The sequence below is a fragment of the Alternaria metachromatica genome (assembly GCF_023757995.1).
Source record: "Alternaria metachromatica strain BMP 0045 chromosome Unknown scaffold_41, whole genome shotgun sequence".
In the NCBI taxonomy this organism is placed as follows: Eukaryota; Fungi; Ascomycota; class Dothideomycetes; order Pleosporales; family Pleosporaceae; genus Alternaria; species Alternaria metachromatica.
The window spans coordinates 20,034-40,751 of NW_026055532.1; the positions used below are offsets into that span (position 1 = coordinate 20,034).

General features: G+C 51.6%; 5 protein-coding genes and 1 non-coding gene across 6 annotated transcripts; 1 reads left to right on the forward strand and 5 right to left on the reverse strand.

The window, feature by feature from the left end:
* Positions 1-186: 186 nt before the first annotated feature.
* J4E83_010106 (uncharacterized protein) lies at positions 187-1,284 on the reverse strand (the record flags this gene model as incomplete). Its single annotated transcript, XM_049336989.1, has 3 exons — positions 187-746; positions 819-1,189; positions 1,241-1,284. 3 exons carry the CDS (start codon positions 1,282-1,284, stop codon positions 187-189), a joined length of 975 nt encoding a protein of 324 aa, XP_049183833.1.
* A 324-nt stretch (positions 1,285-1,608) lies between these two features.
* J4E83_010107 lies at positions 1,609-1,695 on the reverse strand. The gene has a single exon. It is a non-coding gene; the product is annotated as a tRNA-Gly (tRNA).
* A 3,094-nt stretch (positions 1,696-4,789) lies between these two features.
* On the reverse strand, positions 4,790-5,718 carry J4E83_010108 (uncharacterized protein; the record flags this gene model as incomplete). The annotated part of the gene is made up of 2 exons (XM_049336990.1): positions 4,790-5,444; positions 5,504-5,718. 2 exons carry the CDS (start codon positions 5,716-5,718, stop codon positions 4,790-4,792), a joined length of 870 nt encoding a protein of 289 aa, XP_049183834.1.
* A 2,209-nt stretch (positions 5,719-7,927) lies between these two features.
* J4E83_010109 (uncharacterized protein) lies at positions 7,928-11,336 on the reverse strand (the record flags this gene model as incomplete). Its single annotated transcript, XM_049336991.1, has 4 exons — positions 7,928-9,645; positions 9,699-10,172; positions 10,290-10,450; positions 10,504-11,336. The coding sequence occupies 4 exons, from the start codon at positions 11,334-11,336 to the stop codon at positions 7,928-7,930; spliced, it is 3,186 nt and encodes a 1,061-aa protein (XP_049183835.1).
* A 1,099-nt stretch (positions 11,337-12,435) lies between these two features.
* Positions 12,436-13,436, forward strand: J4E83_010110 (uncharacterized protein; the record flags this gene model as incomplete). Its single annotated transcript, XM_049336992.1, has 2 exons — positions 12,436-12,880; positions 12,949-13,436. 2 exons carry the CDS (start codon positions 12,436-12,438, stop codon positions 13,434-13,436), a joined length of 933 nt encoding a protein of 310 aa, XP_049183836.1.
* Positions 13,437-18,062: 4,626 nt separating this feature from the next.
* On the reverse strand, positions 18,063-20,681 carry J4E83_010111 (uncharacterized protein; the record flags this gene model as incomplete). Its single annotated transcript, XM_049336993.1, has 4 exons — positions 18,063-20,110; positions 20,167-20,277; positions 20,364-20,526; positions 20,589-20,681. 4 exons carry the CDS (start codon positions 20,679-20,681, stop codon positions 18,063-18,065), a joined length of 2,415 nt encoding a protein of 804 aa, XP_049183837.1.
* Positions 20,682-20,718: the final 37 nt, after the last annotated feature.

Below are 20,718 nucleotides of genomic sequence, written 5' to 3' on the forward strand. Positions count from 1 at the left end.
CTTTGGCATGACTGAATGAACACATCAATCGCTTCCAGATTCGACCTTGTTTGGTGAAATGGTATCTCTTCTGCTGTATCTCGCGCCTAACTCTAGAAAGCTTTCCCTCCACCTCTGCGACACATCCCATCCAGGCAATGCAAGCACAGAGCTTCTCCCCTAGCACTCCGTATCCGTACAATCCACTCAATCCAGCCCAGCAGCCGGCGGCCTTCCACCAACAGCCTTCTTCGCCGGCGCACCACCACCGCCCATCCCACCCCCAAACATACTCCCTAGCATATCAAACATCGGGTTCCCCTGCCTCGGAATCTTAATTCCAAAGTACATTTCGCCCACCTGATCCAGCGCCTCCCCCCAATTCACATCCTTCAGATCCCCCGCATAGTGGCTCTTCAACTGCCTCCACAGACTCGGATCCCCGCGCTCCACACTCAGCAACAATAGTCCCAGAAAGTTCAACAGCGGTAGTGAAGGGTATACGGTGAAGTCGGAGGCTTTTGTAGAGACGGGCTGCGTGGGCGGGTTCGGCGCGCGTTGCAGGGACGAGGTGAAGAGGAGGTAGTGTTTGTTTGCGGCGCGCAGGTTTCCTGTGAGCAGGTAGGGGAGGGTGCCGCGGGCGAGGTAGAGGGGCGCGGTGTGCGGTGCGTCGGAGGTGTACCAGGAGTAGTGGAGGGAGGAGAGGGTGGAGGCGGAGTCTTGGGTGCCGAGGAGGAGGTGGCGTTCTGCTTCGTAGGGTTCGAGGTCTGTGGGGAGGGGTGTTAGTATGGTTTGTTCTGGGGATTGGAGGATTGGAGGAGGAGGTGTGATGGGCGTACCTTCAGCGTATAGTCCACCCGCGACATGATGTATCTCTGGGTCGCCGGCGGGATAGTCGCCAAATCGACTGCTCCATGCTACCATCTCGCCCACGAACTTCTTCTTTGTAGGCTCATCCTTGGGAAAAGCGCGTAGCAGGCCTAGTAGTCGTCCCTTGCTCTCTGCGTCTACCTTCACCTCCCCCTTGTTGTATACGTCGAGAAGGAATATGCATAGGTCGCCGCCGGAACCGCCTTGACCTGCTTGGAGGAGAGACAGCGCGCCAGAGTGTAGGATGGAGGTTGCGGATGCCCAATCAGAGGCCTTCGTGTAGCGGGATGCGATTACGCGGAGTTGTTGGTGGGCTTCGTAGAATTGGCCTTCTGCGATTCTGGGCGGGGTTAGCCACTGCGTCTGGTGTGATCATGAGGGTTGGACTTACTTTTCGCGTTGTCGCGCAAGCGTCTTTTCGATCTTGGAAGCCATATTGGGTGGTTGAGGGGTCGGTGGGGTGGTGCCTTGGTGTCGCTGGAGAGCTTCTGGATCGTGTTTGGGAGCGATGACGCAGCGCTACGGGCGGCTGCTGAACCCCACATTAGCCTCACACGACTTCAACTTCTGTCGCATATTATTGTTTGCGATACTCACTACTCAAGTCACTTCCTAATCCCCTTTGTTCTTCCTATCTCGACGCGCCGCGCTGAGGTCATGTTGCGACGCCGCGCAAAAAGAGAAGCCTCCCTACTGCAAGGCCCCAGTTGAAAGAACGGCAAACTTCATGTGCACCGCAGAAGCAAAAACAAGGAGGTTTGCGGCAACCGAGACTCGAACTCGGAGCCCAAGCAGGCTACGTATGAAGCGTGGGAAGCTTGGATTTTACCCTTAAACCATTGCCGCGATGAAGATTAGCAATTGATGAAAATTTCCATACTATAACGCCACGAACAATCCCGAACTAAAGGAGTACATAGCATGCAGTCACCTCATCACGGATCTCGAGTGTCTGACGGTTTCAAAGACGTCTTGTATTAGCCGGAGGATCGAGGTGGCGGGGTCGAGGTGGGACGAGATGGCAGGAGCGGGGTGCTGGCGCTTTATGATTACCTCAATAGCCTGCGAGGGTAGCTCCTGCGATGCATTAGGTAGCGTCATCCAAGGACATTATCTGCACACATAATACATTCTCTCATCCCAGTTAAACGATCCCGTTGACGCAGCAAAGCGCCTTTGCAGGAACTCCGAAAGACTGAGCCATCGGGTCAAGACAACCGGGACGGCATGCTTACGCGAAGGCTTGCATGGGTGAGCAGGCTGAGAACTCAGCTTATGAGAGACCCTCCACACTGATCACCCATCATCTTCGTTTCTCTCAATCGTAACCTCACTCACGCCAGGACTCACAAAGTAAACAATACGAGAGTTCGACGACCAGGTCCGTCAAACCTACAGTAGTATGGTCAGCGAAGCCAGCGTGGCCACAGCTGCCTTGGCTATAGCAATCTCAGCCTTGGTTATCGCAGCCGGTCAACTCGTTGCACAGCTCTTTTCAACAGCAGACGGGTATCGTAGATGTCAACGCACTGTCATTGGAGACTGGTACAAGCTGGTTGAGCTTCCATTCAGGTGGTGAGCTACTTTAGTCTGAACATCTAAAGCAAATTCAGTCTTGGGTACGCTAACTACGAATAGGAGCTCGTTTCGATACGAAGTGAGGGTGACGACACCTCACTTTCAGATCGCAACAATGGAGGAGTGTAAATATCACACTTCTTTTCATCTAGATGAGAACAAGCCTCTCCCAAGGTATCCTGCTCTGTGGAGGCAGAAAAAATCACGATACCTGATTGCTCCTTCAAGACCAGCCGCTCTAATAGGTACCTTCAATTCGCGCAAAGGTACTCTGTGTCCACTCAGCCGCTCAGCAGAACAAGGTAAGATATACAGTATCCGTCGATGCAACTTTAACTGGAGGCATACGCTGAAATATAGTTTGACGTGCGTAGGCATAGGAGAAGACGTACCAACTTGGTTTGACCTACTAGATGATATTCATGGAGTCCAAATAAAACAAGGAATGACCGAAGTCGGGCCATCGTCCCCCAAGACATTAAGAGATCTGGCACCGATCTGTATCTCCAGTAAGCTCTCAATGACAGGCATGCCTGAAACGTACGGTTAATTTGATGTTTTTATCAACACAGGAAAAACTCGTTCTTGGGATTTCATGCCTCCAGACATCGTGCGACCAGTCGCTAGTACTACAGTCGGGTGTTTAATTACGATGGCTTATCGTCTGAATATGACCTGGAGAGATTTCAGACTCGATGAAGGCATTATGCGTGCAATAGGTGGAGACCGGAGCTTCTCTACATCGATTGTACGCGGCATGGGTCTAGTAGTGGAATACAGCACGAGTGCGTCTAAGTACACTCCCAAACACCGTATACCTAGTAAAGTTGCAGACCAGGTACGTATAATGCATGATGTTTTCATTGCGGTCTTGCACCGTCTTGTCAGTGGGTTCGCTAGACGCGAGGTACCTCCAGGGCTGCTGTCGAAACATAGTGTTTGCGACAAGGTGCCGTTCACAAGAGGTTCCAACCGTCTGCTTTTGTACAGTCTTGACAGTCTTTGCTAACAGATTTTAGTTAACTTTAGGGATTATCACCAGCATGGGAGTACCCGTAATTTTTAATAACGAACAAATGTGTCTCAATCTTTATCTGAGGGATAAGCAATCCTCTGGAGCAGTAGATTTGAGTCGTGCGATACGCCTCCTGCACATATGTTCGGATGGTCAAAAGGCTTTGGAAGCAAGCTTGTCTCATCAAAATTCTGCTCACAGACTTCCTGCTTTCACAGATATCCTTGGACTGTGGTGCGAATGGCTCCCGAGCGATGACGTCGCAGCCCACATCATCGACAACCCATTCCCGTTTCCATTGACGACAATGGGCGAAAGACCTGAATCGCGTAATGTCTGGGTATTGGAGCTCATCAAGCGAGGTGCAACGCTCTCGGACTCGTGCAAGAAAGTACGAGATTTCTATGTCTCATGGGAACAAGGGCATGGTGGGTTCCAAGGACATTACCGAGCGAAATCAGAATCAAAATTGAGAACGTTCTTTCAGAATGCTTTTGACGCCACAACACGGTACTTTCAGTCCATCGAGGACTTTGGCATGTGGAATCTGTACAGATTCTACATACCTTGTCACATCAATGTCAACGCCTGTAGCCTTCAAAGAGCCGAGGAAAACATTAGGAACGGACTGCACAAACAACAGGACTTCGCGCAGATACCACACGACTGGGATCCGATCTTCATGGAGCGCGCGTATATATACGCTGAAAATGTACCCAAATTTGTGGAAGAGATGGAACGTCGCAGACCCAGCGCTGCGAAATTCTCGTACGAAGATGTCTGGTGGATGATGATGATGCGCCTCCATGCATGGACCATGTGCGTGGAATGGGTGGACGACGAGGGTGTGAAGATACCGAGCGAGCAATACAATAACCCAGCAAGGGTGTATATCCTGTAGCGCCAGGGGTGGAAGGCTACCATCTGACCAGGCAAGCGGGATCCACCCGCGTAAGAAATGAAGATGTCGACGGATAGCACACACAGTGAAGACGGAGCTGCTAACAGCCGCGGACTTTGATGAGGAGAAAAGAAACTGGGAAGATCAGATGTGTGCGGTTGAGCGCAATGCTCGAAACTTGCATTGCAGTAATGCCTAAGTGTATCTAAGAAGTGAATCATCAAAAGTCGTCGCAGCATCATCCTAACCGAAAGACCCAGTCCAATCGAAAGTGATGCCCAAGAAGAAGAAGAATCCCAGTCCCAGTCCATGAAAGCCTAAACCCCAACCCATGCCCGTATACACCATTTTGTAATCCGCGCAGCTAACCCGTGTAGCATGCGACCAGCCATCCCTAATCAGACGGAGAAAGAAGAAGAGGAAGTTGAAAGTGTAAAAAGGGTTGCCTAAGCAGAGAAGTCACGAGCGTGAGCACGCTTCTGAACGGAAGCGACAGCAGCGAGCTTAGGACCAGGCGCATCCTCGATAGTCTCGCCGGCCTGGTGCCAGTAGAGGTCCCACTGAAGGAGCTCATCGCTGGCCTTGTAGAGCTCAGTACCCTTCTTTCCAGCAGGGACCTGCTTGCTGTCATCACCACCAGTGACCTTGATGTTGAAAGCCTGAGGCCAGAACTGGCGCTGGCTAACATCGCCGTTGTTGTGGATAGACACAACCTCGGTCCTGAGGACGTAGTTGCCGCTGGGGATCTCAGAGGGGATGGTAACCTTCTGGGTGTTTCCGTTGTCGTAGAAGATGGCGTCGGTACCCCAGTAGCCGGTCTGGCCTTGGGCTTGGCCCGAGGAGTAGCGGCCCTTGCGGTAGTCGAGGAGGGCGCTTTGGTGGATCTTGAAGAACTCGAGCTTCGTCTTGTCGACGTTCTTGCAGTCGCCGTTGCAGGATGCCATGTAGGTGGCTGTCCAGCCGTGGTGAGAGCAGTCCCAGCCCTCTTCTCCGGAGCCGCAGCTGCCCTCGTGGTGCCAGTGGAAGGTTACGTCTTGGCCGGCGGGGGCTTCGACCGTGTATGGGGAGGGGGAGGCATCCTTGTGGGCAATGATGTCGGGGCTGGAGTTTGGTTAGTACATTTCACAAGAGACTAGGACTCGAGGGTGGAATGAACGTACTGGCTCAGCTTGTCACCGTAGATGGGCTGGTATCCCCAGCCCTGGTTGGTCCACCAAGCAGGCGACTTGTTACCAGGATCCTGCTTGGAAGCCTGACGGAAACCGGGGTAGGTCTTGCCTCCAGCCTCGAACTGCTCGACAGAGGTGTGGCCGGCCACGGTAGCGATGAGGGCAGCTACAAGAGCGCCAGTCTGGAAGATCTTGGACATAGACATGGTTGAGTTGATGTTGGTCGTAGAGATAACGGTTCTGTGGGTATATTTGTTGGTGGGTATATGTAAAGAATGTGGAGAAGAATGAGTGTTGTTGATAGCACCGGGCTATAGAATGAATGACTGGTCAATGAATGACTGAAGAGAGAGTGACTTGCTAGCTGTGAGCGTGAAGGTTATCCCTCTGCAAGGGCGAGCAGCAGCCCTTAAGAATGCTCACCACCCAGCATTCCAGAAGCAGCCAAGGTGGCCCGGAATGTCCAGGCCATCATTTCGGAGGCGCTTACTTTTCGCCCCGCATTTCCCGACGCCCGTGAGGGGTTTGCACGGTGGCTTCTGCTGTCTCTGACAGGCGGCCTGCTGACCAAAGAGGTGCGCCGGCGCTCAGCTGGTGGAGTGTGTGCCTGACGCTAATGTAGGTACGAAAGAACTAGTTTCTTAGTCACGAACTGGGTTCGCCCGGCGTGTAGAGGAATACACCCACTATCATTGGTAGTCATCTGCGCGCCTGCGTACGGCGTAGAGATGACGAACTGTGCCCCTTCTTATTGCATAGTACTAATTCTGTCACGCAGCTGTCGGTGTCTCAGCCTGCTGTGCCATTCTCAACCTCATGTGGAGTTTGCATACGTACATTTCGTATTCTCGAAGCCCAGACATCGAAGTCTCAAGATTTTGGGTGGATCTCGGAAAACACCGAGATCAACCTCATCACGCAAAAGAACGAATCAAAAGGCGTGATGTCATGTTGGTTTTCGTTTGTAATGACTTGGGGCTGTTTTTCTCGTGGTCGGATCGCCCCTCGGCTGCGTGTCGTGGCAGCAGGGGTGAATACGGGGCTTCCGCTGCCGCACGACGCCGCTGTTTCAGCCGCCAGAGGGCTATCGATAAACAGCCTATCGACAAGACCCATCGCTTCCCAACACATCACCGGCGCATGCGGCAATTTTGGTTCACTCCTGCGACGAAAACGTCTGGTTGTTTGAGACAATGCCGTGCTATGTTTCAAACAACGCAGGTTGGCGAACTCTTACCGAACCGGCATCTGAAATCGTAGCAACTGATCGCTTTCCGGCCTCCCTGGTAATACGAGCGACACGCGTGAGCACTGCCGAAAGCCTTGGTACTTTTCCTCCACTCTGGTCCAGATGCTGGCTCTCCGCTCAACGATCGACATGTCGCCACGAGGAAGGCCTGACCTTCCTCGTTGAGTTATGCGCCCGTCTGATCCGGAGGATTCGGATGCATGCGAGCGCATCTTGGAAGTTTACCGGCCGTGACGACTATCGGTAGGGAGTGTGCGGCGTCGACATTAGCTTACTGACGTATGGAGATTACCAAACAAGGTAGTCAAATATGGTAGTCGCACGATTAGTAACATCGCAGACGCCCATCAAGCGCCCCGCTTTGTCTACCCCTCTCCGAGCACGACAGTTGGACAGGAGCGACCTCTTGAGATCATCTTCCATTCCTTTCGACAGTTTGAACAAGCGAACGCATGGCATGCCAGTATAGACAGAAACTCTATGTTGTACGCCTGGTATCTTGGAGTGTTGTTCCAGCGTCATTTCGTGGCGCAGGCCATGTGCAATTTCCTGGGTTGCTGTTGCCCAATCGTCCAAGTATGGTACAATAGTCCATCAAAAGCAACGCATTGAAGTGTTCCTGGTGATCTTGAGAAGCTGCGCCGCATGCAACCTGCATTTAAATTGCTTTTCGGAAACAATCCCATGGGTATTAGCAGCGGTAACCTACCTGATCGTCCGTCGGCATGTCTCTGTTAGCGAAAACACGCACCCGGGTATTGGTTTTGTACGAGAACTTCATTTCCAGCGTCTATCGTGCAACTGCATTGGCTTTGATCTGCACCTTGCTGCAGCATTCCAAGGTGAATGTTCTAGCACGCGCTGAGGTCGTGCTCGTGGTTGTTTACCGTGAGCCTTTGTGGGTGCAAGGAAAGCCGAAGGTTGGAGCTCCAGCACGGTGCGATGCATTTCCAGCAAGCACCTGGCAGTACGTGGTACGTTCGCAATGTCGTCACTGTCGTTGCTGTAACAGCCTGTTTCGAAGAACGTTGTTTGTATCATGGAGCGAACGCTAGCAGGAAACCTAAGTGCGGAGGACATCGTGGTCGACTACATACATTGACTAGCTATGCTACCTCCGCGGTCCCATGCCACGAGCTCCGAGTCTGCTTTCCTTCTTTCCAACTTTACGAACCTCGAATTTTGCGTCGTGTCACCTTGATAGCGTCTCCAAGATCACGATCCGGCACGTCGATCCCTTCGAATAGCGCTCCCATACATTGGTGCTCCACTTTCGCTGCCTTGGTGTTCATTGTCGTTATCGGCCTTACACTCACTCCGTACCGACTGAGACCGCAAGCACACAGATCAGGGGCATCTTCCGTCGTAGCTATCGCACGAACACCACGAACACGCTTCGACTTCCGTGGGGGTAGCATTTTTACTCGAGAAGACCGGCTTGGGGGTCCGCCGGGCAATACGAAGTCCCCATTGGGTGCCGTACGTAGCTGGCCCATCTGCGCGCGACTGATGGCTACCGGCGCTTTCATTTTGTTGCCCATGAAGATGATGTTGTTGCCGCCGTTCTTGTACTGGCTAGCGAGCGCATTGAGGTCCAAAGAGAATTCCTGAATACTGATGCCACTACCAGCGTCCGAAGCTGCTTCGTCGATTTCGGCCGTCTCATCGTCTTGGCTGTCTGAGTGCTCGCTGGGTTCGTCCTCATCCGCGGGTGTATCGTTCACTGGCTCTTTGTCGGCTGGTTCCTCGTCGACAGGCTCCTCGGCGGCTGATATCTCGCTGACTGACTCTTCACCATCTGTCTCTTCTTTCACGCTCTCTCTGGTGTTCTTCTCCTTCCCGGTCCTAGCACCAAATGCCTGCATTGCATACCAAACTGCTCTGCCCACACGAGAGTCTCTCTTGTCTTCATCACTCCAGTTTGCATAGAGATTCATGAAGCTGACAGGCCCTGGGTTCATCAACGTCATCGCAGGGTTGCAAACGTCTACAAGCTTGGCCAAATGTAGATCGCCCTTCCATGTTTTGCTGCCGCTTTCCTTTGATACTGGGATCTGGATGAACTGCTTTAAAGTTTCCCAAACCGCCTCAAAAATTGGCATAGGCGTACCCGTGTCTTGCGCGATAGATTCTGTCTTGAGTACAGTGATTACAGTATTAATGTTCCAGTTGTAGATATTAGGGTCGTCTTTGAACACGGGATTCTTGCGAAATGCCGGCATGATTGTCTTCCAGATGTCTGTACAGGTAGACAACATACCGAACCAGTCGAAGTGCAGGTCGTTTTCATCCGCTAGGAGCCACTGGCGAATCTCTCCGAGCAAGGCTAAGGGCTTGCGTTGCAATTCCACGGACTTCAAGAACTCCGATGTTTCGTAAGTACCTTGGGGTAAGTTTTCTTGTCGGTCCAAGATCTTCTGCGACTCTGGCTTGCACACCAGGCTGACTAACTTCATCACCCATTCGTGGGCTTCTGCTGTTGATTTGGGTTCCGCACCCATCCGCTTCAAAAACAGTTCTCCGATCACAGTTGGGTCATCGAGTCGGCGCAGTTGCTTGTTGTCCCAGGTGTCCTTCTTTGAACGCCGATTGCTCGCCTTGTTGGCAATGGAGTAGCCGCGTCCGAGATCAATCTTCTTACCCACTTCGTCGAGAGTCTTTGGCCATTCGCCGAAGAACAGCTTGTCTTGTCGACCGTTGAGTAGATATTCCATGTCAGGCCATCGGGGCATTTCCGGGTGCAGTATCCGGCTTACCGCAACATATAGCCAGGCCATGTAAAGGATGTCGCCCGCCATATGCTCGATTTTGGAAGCTCTGTGATTAAGCTGTAGCTGTAGTTCGTACTTCAGAAGCCCGCAGCGGATCGGATGCCTTTTCAAGACTGTCGCAAGTTAGTTTTAGCCCTCTTGTAACACCAGTATGATCCAAACGTACCGTAATCCGGCTCGTCTACAGTTTTACTCAGTGGCTCATGCTTGTCCTCCTTGATCTTCCGGATGAATCTTCCCCAGCGATCACGAATCGCGTAGTCTTGATGGTCGCTCAAGATGTTACGTATGTTCTGATAGAGCGAGGCTATCTTTTTGTCGGAATCCGCAGATCCCTTGAATGGCCGCTCGATAGGATCAATTTTGGACATAGGATCAATTTTGGAGAAATCCTGCGCGGCTTTACGAACAGTCTCTTTGTACTCGCGAAAAGGCGCTGCAAGCGTGCCCTCCTCTTGAAACACCGACTCAACGTCAAAGAACATTTGTACCGCTACAGTGAGCCATATAGGAATCTCTTTGAAAGTTATCATGTGTTTGATACCCCGAGCAGTCTCGTCGACAGCGAAATGAGACAGATGGGGATGACTTGCGACGTCGAAGAACTGAGCCCATTCCAGGGTCTCAAAGACCTCCAGGGCTATTTTGTCTGCGTTACTACCGAATGACTCTCGCGTTATGTGAGATTGTCGAGTGTGAAGTGGGCCCGTCTGTGATAACAAAAATACCTTTAGGCCGCTATAGACGTGCCACATACAATATGTCTCCTGCTCGCACGGATGATCGTTTGGCCGGATTCTCATAGACGGCTTGACGAGTTTATCGACATTGTCTTTGATATCGCCGTCCCAGAAATCATGCAAGCGAGCGTAGAGCAGTGCCGGAAGAGTCCAAACAGGGTATTCCTTGGCGGGGTATCTAATCATCTTTGTCAGCTTGTGTATACGGGCACTACAATGGCTTACCCTTACTTCTTGGGACGAACGAGCATCTGATCCAATTGGTTCTCAGCAGATCGCACCAGATCGACGGCCGTATTGGAAAGCACTGCCGCGCGTGTGAGACCGTCACCTGTCTGCCGATATTCATCCCACTCTCGCACAATCCATGCTCGCACGTCGTAGATCTCGTCAAGAAATGTCGCGATAGCGAAGAAGAAGTCGTGCTCGAGACTCTCCTCGTCTTGCTCAATCGGGATAGGGTCGACTTTGGGCAATTGCTTCTCCTTAACTTTGGTGATGAGATCGTCCAGTGGGTCCGTCTCTTCGACCGTAAGCCCGGCGAACCTGTTTTGTAGCTTGATGTTCTCAGAAACTACTGGCGTCTCTGGTATCAGAGGCTTCAGCAGTTTTGCCGCCTTTTCCAGAACGGTGATAAAGTAGGAGTGCCTGTGGTTGCTGACGTAATCGGTCGAGTGCCCTTTCTCGAACCAACTGGCCACTTTGCTCCGAGCTAAGATCACTCGGTCAAACACCTGTTGTAGCGCAGCTGGGACTTCAATCTTGGGATCAAATGAAGCAATATGTTCAGCCATCTCTACGAACTCGGAGACGCGTATAGGATATTGAGCTGGGGTCACAGGCTCCGGCGTCTTCTTGGCTGGCTTACGAGCTTTGCCTGCCTTTCCCCTCTTCCGCGGCGCCTTCTGCTGAGGCTCCGGCTCGTTGATAGCTCTGATGTATCCGCATTTCCCCGATGTCCATGCGAGCCAACCAGCGATGTACTCCGTGTCGTTTTTGTAATTTCGGTACGTTAGAATTAACGATCTTCGGTTTAGAACATCACTTTCGAGTGATGGGTCCATGGCGATTGAAGAGAGTAATGTTGTTCGAGAAGCACTTTCAAGTATTCACAAGGATCACAGACAATGGCGGTTAGGTCTGCGTTGATGCAGAGTACTCGGAGAACAAACGGTGACGTGACACGGGAAGCGGAAGGCGGCCCGGATCAGGGGCGGTGGGGTAAGGTCGTCGGACTAATCCTGAAAGGGCCATGGCGCCCCCTTCCAATGGAATCATGACGAAGGTTCCAAGACCCTGAAACTCTCCATCTTCTCCTCTGTTCTCTTCAAGCTGCATGAAATGCGCGGCACATGGTTTCGAAATGCTGTCGTCGGCCTGCCACTGCGCAGACTGATCATGAGAAAATTCAGCTTGCGTGAAAGTTAGCGGACGCTTGGCCGGGCTTAGGTTGGAACGCGAGACGTCGGGTAGTCGAAGAGCTGCGGTGACCGACCTGCATCAACAAGACCTTATCATCATTTCATGGACGTACAAGCCTTCGTTACACCCTTGCCGACGGGAGGTTGGGGGCAAGAATGATGCTCCAGGCCTGATCACCTAGGTAGCTTCGCAAAAGAAGCTTGAATGCGGGAGTTAATATTGGTCGCTGGTGTATCTTCCAGTTACTATATCCTTATACGTCCCGGACCCGATACTCTTGGCCCTCGTCCCTTCAGCAGTTGTTAGTCCAAGGTTCTCCTCGATTGTGAGCGTGTCGTTGCTTTTCCGACGTGGATGATCTGTGCACGCACGCACACCTGCGAAGCGGCTCAGACGCGTTTGGAGCAGAGAACGCGACTTCCATCAATCAGATGGGTAAGCCCATGCTCACCTGGTGTCCTCGTTATTGCTATTCTATGCACCGGTTAATGAACAATTTCAAAAGCCTCAGTCCAGACTCAGCGTCGTGACGTGGTGTTGAATTCCAACGATGACGCTCGATGACGATCGTATCAAATCCCAACCCCACCAAAACCGGCCCCTACAATTACTACCCCCCGATCGACAGAGATGTTCAAAACAACCATCATCAAATCTTCGAACTTTGTTTTCCGGAAGCCAATCACCTCTTCTACCCTATTCAGGCCAATTACACGTACCTTTACTCACACTACCTTCAAGATGAGCGACAACAAGGGCCCAGTTACCGCATACCCTGCCACAGAGATCACACCTCAAAACCAAGAAGGCGGCCCTGGCCTAGACGCAAAGACCGATCAAAAAGCAGAATGGTCGCGTCTCGAATTCTGGGACGAGAACCAGAAACCCTACCTCAAGGAGTATGAGGGTCGTGGTTTGATGCAAGGCAAGGCCGCGTTGATCACAGGTGGAGACTCTGGTATCGGACGCGCTGTAGCAATCCTATTCGCAAGAGAAGGCGCGGATGTCAGTATTGTGTACTTGCCCGAAGAAGAGGAGGATGCGCAATACGTCAAGAAGAAGATCGAAGAAGCCGGCCGCAAAGCAAACCTCATGCAACTCAACCTGCGAGAGAGGAAGAACTGCGAGCAAGCCGTTGAGCAACATATGAAGGTCTTTGGCAAGCTGAACGTACTCGTTAACAACGGTAAGAAACTTCTACTTTACAGCAACACCATCACATGACCAATAGCCACCAGACTAACATCCCCACAGCCGCCATGCAAGAAGCCTGCACAGACATAACCGAAATCGACCTCGACGTAACTGAAAAGACCTTCCACACCAACGTCATCTCCATGTTCGCCATGTCCAAATACGCGCTCAAGCACATGAAGCGCGGCGACTGCATCGTAAACAGCGCTTCAGTCGCATCCTACATGTCCAACCCCATGCTCCTCGACTACGCCTCCACGAAGGGCGCTATCGTAACTTTCACCCGCGGTCTTGCGCAGCAGCAAGCGCCAAATGGTATTCGTGTTAACGCTGTTGCGCCAGGCATTATTTGGACGCCGCTACAGCCGGCGACGAAGAACAACCCGGCTGATGCGATGGACAGCTTGGGTGTGGGTGCTTGCCCGCTGAATCGTCCGGGCATGCCGGTGGAGATGGCGACGTGTTATGTGCATCTTGCTAGTCCGTTGGGGAGTTATTGTACGGGTGAGGTAATCCACGGAAGTGGAGGAATTGAGATGCAGGGTTAGAAGGTTGTAGATGGGTGGTAATGACAATATGAGGTAGATTCGAAAGCAAAGACATTTTTCGGCATTGACCGAGTGAAGATAATGCCAATCCAGAATTATGGCGTAACAACATTGCAATCGTCTTCTCAGATCTATGAGTACAGGCTCAACCCGACACAGCAGCGCCATGAGATGGTGTCCTCTATATTTTGATAACAGCGATAGCTTGGTAGAAGCCTCGCCACTTCATAGACCTCTCTTCTCACACTTTCCGCACGCATGTCCGCAGTATGCTCATTTTTTGAAGCTCAAGAGCAAAGAACATCGGTTTGGATCATGTGGTTTTTGATTTCAACAAGCGCAGCGTAGGTGATTAAAGAAGGAGAGAACGATATGTGAGCCAGGCTTTATACACCCGCAGCAAACGAATCCCAGAACGAGACAAGCATCAAGACATTGGTGTAGTCTTTCAACACTCCCAACGCACTCATGTGTCGCGAAGGAAGCCGTATTTTGAATCACCCGGACCGGAGTTCTGGCCATGAGTTCATCGCATAGCATTTTTTGGACAGCTTCGTCGCTTTCATCGCGATCTTGAACGCCCGTTTTGATCGTAGAGAAGCCCGCAAGCACTCCATCCACTTGTTCTTTCTGTTTTTCAGGAGACGGGAAAGACAGCCACCATGACGATGGCCGCTAGAGTCTTTGGATATGCGGAGAAGGAAATGTATATATGTAGAGAAAATTAACAGCGTAGAGGACAGGTCAATGTATATCTCGCTCACTGCGCGCTTGTCGGAATATGGCTTGGCGCTTTCTGAGACTTCCAGCAGCACAGCATATTGATGTATCCAGTTTCTTTTCGAAGACCGGCAAGACGGCTGCCATCCGATTATGCTCATGCAATTTTTGAATAGGCGGAATAGGAATGTGTAGATAAGGAGGAAAGAGGCAGAGAAGAGGGGATTTACATATCCACTCCTCCCGATGGCCGCTCATCAACTTGAATGTAAATGCTTTTGGTGACTTCGAACAGCACACCATAGCTTCAATTCCATGCGTTTTAGGAGACGGGGAAGCCGGCAGCCATCCATCGTTCCATCCACACTTTGGATCTGCGGAATAAAAATATTTGGATAAAGAAGAAGCAGGCAGCGAAGACAAGAAGTTTATATATACAGTCCCCTAGCTGCACGCTCATATGTTAAGAAAATAGTCTTTTGACGACTTCAACCACACATGAGATGTATTGGGGACTTTTTCTGGCACGTGTTGCCGCATATGGTGTTGGTTTTGTTGCTCGCTTTTCACCGCCGATCGACATGTAGTTGACCTCTTTCGCATCCCTTCCATATTTAATGGGCGGATTCAGTCATGTAGTTGAATACTGTGTTTTTAGGATCTGGTACAAAGGTTCGACCGGTTTTGACGATGTCGAAATCTTTCGCCGGCCGCAAAGTCATGACGGCGTCAAAACGCATTTTTGGGAAGAAGACTACAAGAACATAAAGGGTTTGTCGCGACTTTTGTAGTTAAGAAGGACGGAAGTGGGATATGAAGTGAGGAAAGAGCCATGAAGAAGGTGGCTTTTATGCTGGATCCGAAGTCCGGGAGCGGCATATCTGCATCCTTGTACCCGAATGTATCATAATAGACTTGAGTATGTCTTTTCGGTGGTCGACAGGCAACGACATCACGAAGTCGTCTATATACTTGTAGTTTTGGGGCGGGCTTTCTAGCATCACAGTACCCCAAGCTTCATGGCGGCCATCTGTAGTTCTTTTGACGATACAATAAACTTTGAGGGAAGAAGTCCGCGAAACCATACAGCATAGCCACTCCATTTTTGGTATGCAGAGAGCAGAAGTGTGGAGTAACACTCAAGAGAGGGAGCGAGAAGACGGCGGGCTTTATGTTTGAGGCCGAAGTGGAGTCTCGTCATCGATACGGCTCTCGAGGCTTTCGGATCGGACACTCATCGCTGCACGTGACGGTGATTTCGAAAGAAGCCCGCAAAGCCATAAGTGGGAGGTCATGTCATTTTTGGTGTTAAGGAAGGGAAAGTGTGTAGTGTGTCGAAGGAAGAAGGCAAGAACAAAGGTGGCTTTATATGCGAGGATGAGGTCGGACTCTGCTATCTACAGTTAGGATCATTGTTTCGGTCCGAGACGCCATCGTGTGCTGAGATAGCACCGTTGAGAAGGGCAGGAGGCCATCAGGTGCGTACATCCAGTTTTCAATCAGAAGAAAGATCGAATAGGATTGTAGTCATGTAATAAGATGATGATGTTTTTTGATATGAGTTGACTTCGAACTATGTCAGCTATCGAATGTGCTAATGCCCCAGGCCGAGAAGCCATCGGAGTCCATGATACTGTTTTTGAGAAGATCAGAACACCATAGCCGAAGTGCTACGGCCTTTTGGTAAGAGGAAACCCCAGGTGTAGAATACAGGTGGTAGAAAGCGAAGACGATAGCCCTTTTATTTACATCGAAGTAGAACTCCAGCATCCGCGAGCACCCTCGTTCCTCCAAACCAGAGAGTCATGCCTAACCATTCCCATCTTTTGAGTAGCGCAGGAAGTCATCGAACTGAGGCGGGTTACAGTTGAAGACTTGGCCAATAGCGCGTGTGAGCTCTTGAGCACGCCAGAAGGTGCTGTTGGCGACCCGTCCCACCAAAAGCAGAACACCATAGCATTGATATCCAAATCTTTGAGGTCGAGAAAGAGAACTTGCCGTTTCCTCCATAGCAAGTAATGCCAGTGATCCTTGTTTTGTTGTGTGCCGGAGTCGGAGCGCAGACATGAATAGATCTAATCGCGTTTTGAGTCGGAAGCTCATGTCAGGTTGAATCTCTTGCGTTCAGAAGAACCAGACCCCATGATACACTACTGTCATTATTTTCGTGAAACATAGGTGGAGTTGCGTGTTGTCGATAGAAGATAACGTCCTCGAGGTCGAAGCGGGTTTCTCCGCGCTGGAAGAAAGACTTCTTGATTTGGGTGTACTGCTGAGAAGGCCACTCGCTCATAACGATCTGGAAGAAAGACTTCTTGATTTGGGTGTACTGTTGAGTTGGCAGTCGAGACCGACACATGTTGAGTTTCAAAGTCTTTTTCCAGACCGAAAGTCCATGGCGACAACTGCGCATACTTTCGTTCTTTGTAGTATCTTCTGAGGTGTTGCCGAACACATGCGGAATGGGATGGTCGGTTTCGATCCGAAGGGTGCGATGTAGGCTCCAGGTGCCGGGACGACAGGCACCATGACGAGTTGTTGGTGCTGTTTTAGCAGCAAGAGGTCTTCTCCGCACATGGAAAAGTCCGTTTAGGATTGTTGAAGACGCACTCGCACATACCAGTTCTCTGGTGTTTCTTGGAAGACGAGACAGGAAGAGCGATCTCTCATTTCAGCTTTTTGTTGGATTTTTGGAGGAGGCAGCAGCGGCCATGGGATTTCCGGATGGGATTTTGGTAAATAAGAACCGGAGTGTGTGTTGAAGAAGAGAAAAACCGGTACGTCGAGGGAAGTTTATATCCCCGCGCGTCCGCGGATCTCGACTCATCGCCGCTTTTCTTTTGTGTTTTCGATGGACAAAACCATGGGAACAGTTGGAATGACTTTTCGGACAGATCGAGCTGTACCCTTGATGGCGACTTGGGCGCCAGTGATACGAGTGCTCAAAGATGAACTGCTGGAGCTCGGCAGACAGCCGCCCACCATGATTGGGAAATTTCATCTTTTCAGACAGAAGCACCGGGCAATGTCGTGGTGAGGTGTGTAAAGGCTCAGCCGCTAGTGGTACGAGTGCTCGAAGATGAACTGCTTGAGCTCGGCAGACAGCCACGCACCCTCGTTGAGGTCGGACGGGAACACCGGGCAATGTCGTGGTGAGGTGTGTAAAGGCTCAGCCCATGAATTCCGACAATCGTGTTTTCGAAGTTCCGAAAGCAGGAACCATAACAGAATCGTCGGAGACTTTTTGGACGCCCGGAACAGGAGAACCATGCATTCCTACCGGGTCAGTTTTGGTGTCCGGACGGCGAGGTCCATGGAGTATGCGTTTCGATGTTTTGAGCTCGCACGGCGAGGACAGCGCCATGTGCATAAACTGTGCATTTTTCGAAATAGGTTGGGAAAAATGGTAGCAACTGGTGGTCTTTTCGAAAAAGAAGGAGGATAGGGCAACCATGAGATCATCGTGTATGAATTTTGGTATAAAAGGATGTGAGTGTGATGAACAAGAAAGCAAGAAGCGGAAGGAACTTCGCAGTTTATATACTCGCCAGCCTAGCCTCATCACATGTGCGCATGCAAAAACTCAACTTTTTGGAACCATGGAGTGTGGACATCCTACGCGACCAGTCATACTAACCGACCAATCCACGACCTCCCAAAACCGAGCACCTGAAAAGTACCACCCTCGCTTCCTAACACCGAAATCCAATCATGCCGCTAACATAACAGCGCCATCCCAAAACGCCGCGCTATGCATCCGCATCCGCATTTTCATTGCCCACTCATCCACGTATCGATGTCGCAATCGTCATCGTCCTCGTCCGGATTAACCACACCATCGACATCTTCCTCATCGTCCAACCAATCGTCATCATCCCAATCATCAGGTACCACGCCAGGTGATTTCTAACCACCCTTCTTCTCCTGCACATCCACGCGCTGCACCCTCGCCCTATCCTGACTATCCACATCCTCCATATCCACATCTGAGAACCTGACTTGACTCTGCATTTTCTCATTCGCTCCAGCATCAATATCCATGAGGTCATCGCCGCGACCAACCGTCTCGCTACTGGCGCTGCTCATGGTCCCAGCACCACCACTACGGTTCGTCTCGACCATTTCCTGCGTGACAGGCGCGTCGTCGTCGATTTCCGTATTAGGTGTCAGCGTCGCGGAGCTCATGTTTGAATCATTACGCGGACGGCTGCTGCTGTTGAATTCTTTAGCGCTGATCTCACTCCAACCGTTGTCTTCAAAGGCAGGGGGGTTGGTGTTATCCCACCCGCCTGTCGCTGTGTTGCCGTAATCGCCGTAACCTTCCCATCCCGTAGCATTCTCTTGTAACTCGTGGAGGAAGTTGAGGTTATCCTTTTTCGCGAAATCTTGTAGGGGTTTGGGCAGCGGCAGGGGCTCGGCGGCAGTAGCGTCTTCGTTTGCGTAGACCAGCAGGGCGGAGCCGGCTTCGGTGGTGGCGCGCTCGATGACTTCTTGCAGGGAGAGGGGGTCGCGGCGGATCACGGGATTAGCGGATTCGCTGTCGTATTGCATGCGCCACCATTGGGTTGCGTTGGGGATGTCGGATTTGATGTCTGGGTGGCGGACGTAGACTACGTCCCGACGCGTAGCTACGCCCCAGAGTTGGTATGGGCGCTTCATGGCGTCTTCCGGGGCCTGACCTTCTGGGTAGACCGTTTCAACGGGCTCGAGGGCCTTCTCCTCCACTTTCTCGGTCATCTCAGTCGTAGTATCCATGGTTTGGTCGTCGGTGGTTGCGGCTTCGTCAGCACTACCGTCTACGCGCGGCTTGAACCGTCCAGAGATGCCTAAAATTGCCTTCTGCGCTTGTTCGGTCTGCTCTTCCAAGGTCGCAAGCTTGCTCTCGATGCTGTTGTAAAGCTCCTGCAGTTGGGCTAGTACGTCTGCATCCTTGGGAGAACCACCAGAACTTTCAGGCTCAAACGCAGTCATGCTTGTTTTGAGCAGTTGCAGCGACTCAACCTTCTTTGCGCCTGCTTTCTTCGGGGTGTGATACTTCAGTCTTTCCACCTGTGTCTTGAGCGAGACTGGTTGTTCCTCATGCTGCGTGATCTCGCTGTACATACTATCGATGACATGTTTGTTCTTCTCGAGGTACCGATCGATGTATAGGGTGGCTGGAATATGACATCCCAGGTCAGACGTCTGGGTATTTGATGAGGTCAGGCGGAGTATCAGCACGTTACTCGCTTCGCGAATATGCGCACTGGCTCCAGCCGAAGCGAAGAGTGAATCATCCAGGACATCGTATAAGTTGAAGTCGGGCCGAAGATTATTGCGTGTGACGGCGGCGTCAAGCACAAAGCTCTCCTGGGTGGTTCCAGCGACGTCGAAGGTAGATTTAAGATGACCGTTCAAATCGGCATTCGGAACCTGGCTCTGGAAAGCGAAACTCCACGTCACCAGGAACTTGAGCAAATCGTCGTCCGGGTCGTCAAGTGGTGGTTGCTCTCTCCAAGCCTCCGACTCGAGCAGTCCGTTGACCGACCCGTAAATCCGGTCTGTATTATCTAGAAATGCCATGAGTCGCTGTGTCTCGTGAAGTATCTCGAGGTTGTAAGCTTCCGAAAGTCCAGTGCCGTCTTCGAAAATGCGCGCGGTCGCTGTGGGATTGCCTTTCCACCAATTGTCGCCCTGCCAGTAATCATTGTGTAGTACGCCCGGACACAGCAGCGCGTTTCGGAACAGCGGTATCGAATGGAGTATAGGAATGAGGTTGGGAAGGTAGTTGAAGTTTGGCGACGGCTTCAGGATAGCGGGCTGCCCTTCTTCGCGCTTTCGCTGGCTCGGGATAGGGTCGGCGATGATTTCGGTTGTGGTTGGTACTAGAGCCCACTGGGAGGCATCGTAGTTTGCTCCAGTAGCCGGTCTGAAGTTAGAAGAGCCGGTAACTCCCATTTCCTGGCCCTCAATGCCTGAATATCTGTCAGCCCTTGCGGAGTGATGCTCGTGGCGCATTCGCTGCACTGACTTTGTATAGGCGCATCGCCGGCTTGTGCTTGTGTGGAGGCAACACTGGTTCGAGAAGGCGGGCGCGTGGGTGCTCTGCTATTGACGTTGCTATGGGGGTAGTTGTCGAGACCTGGAGCATAGTCAATATTGAATGCTGAAGTCCGCCACTGTCAGCCGTGTTATCCCAGGGAGTCTTCCAAGCCTGAGCTGACGTACTGGGAACGTTGGTGTCGTCTATACCGTAGCCGGCCCCCGCAAAGGCAGTCTCGTCCCACTTGGCCTGTGAGTTGCGCAGATGGGTCTTCAAAGCAGAAATACCTCCTTGGTCCATGCTGCTGAAGTACTTGTCCATGGCGGCCTCGACATTGTTGCCATGGTTCTATACTCGTAGTTAGAGGTTTGTCGCAAAGCGCAAACAGGTCGCGGGCTATTTGGACATACCGCGAGGAGCTGCCGGGCTTCCTGTCTGTCAAGCTGCTCCACCCCGAAATTAAAGAGGAGGTCGACATTTTCTTCAATTTGGGCGTCCGACATGGCTGTTGTGCTTGTGTTGTAGCGTGCGTGGTAATAG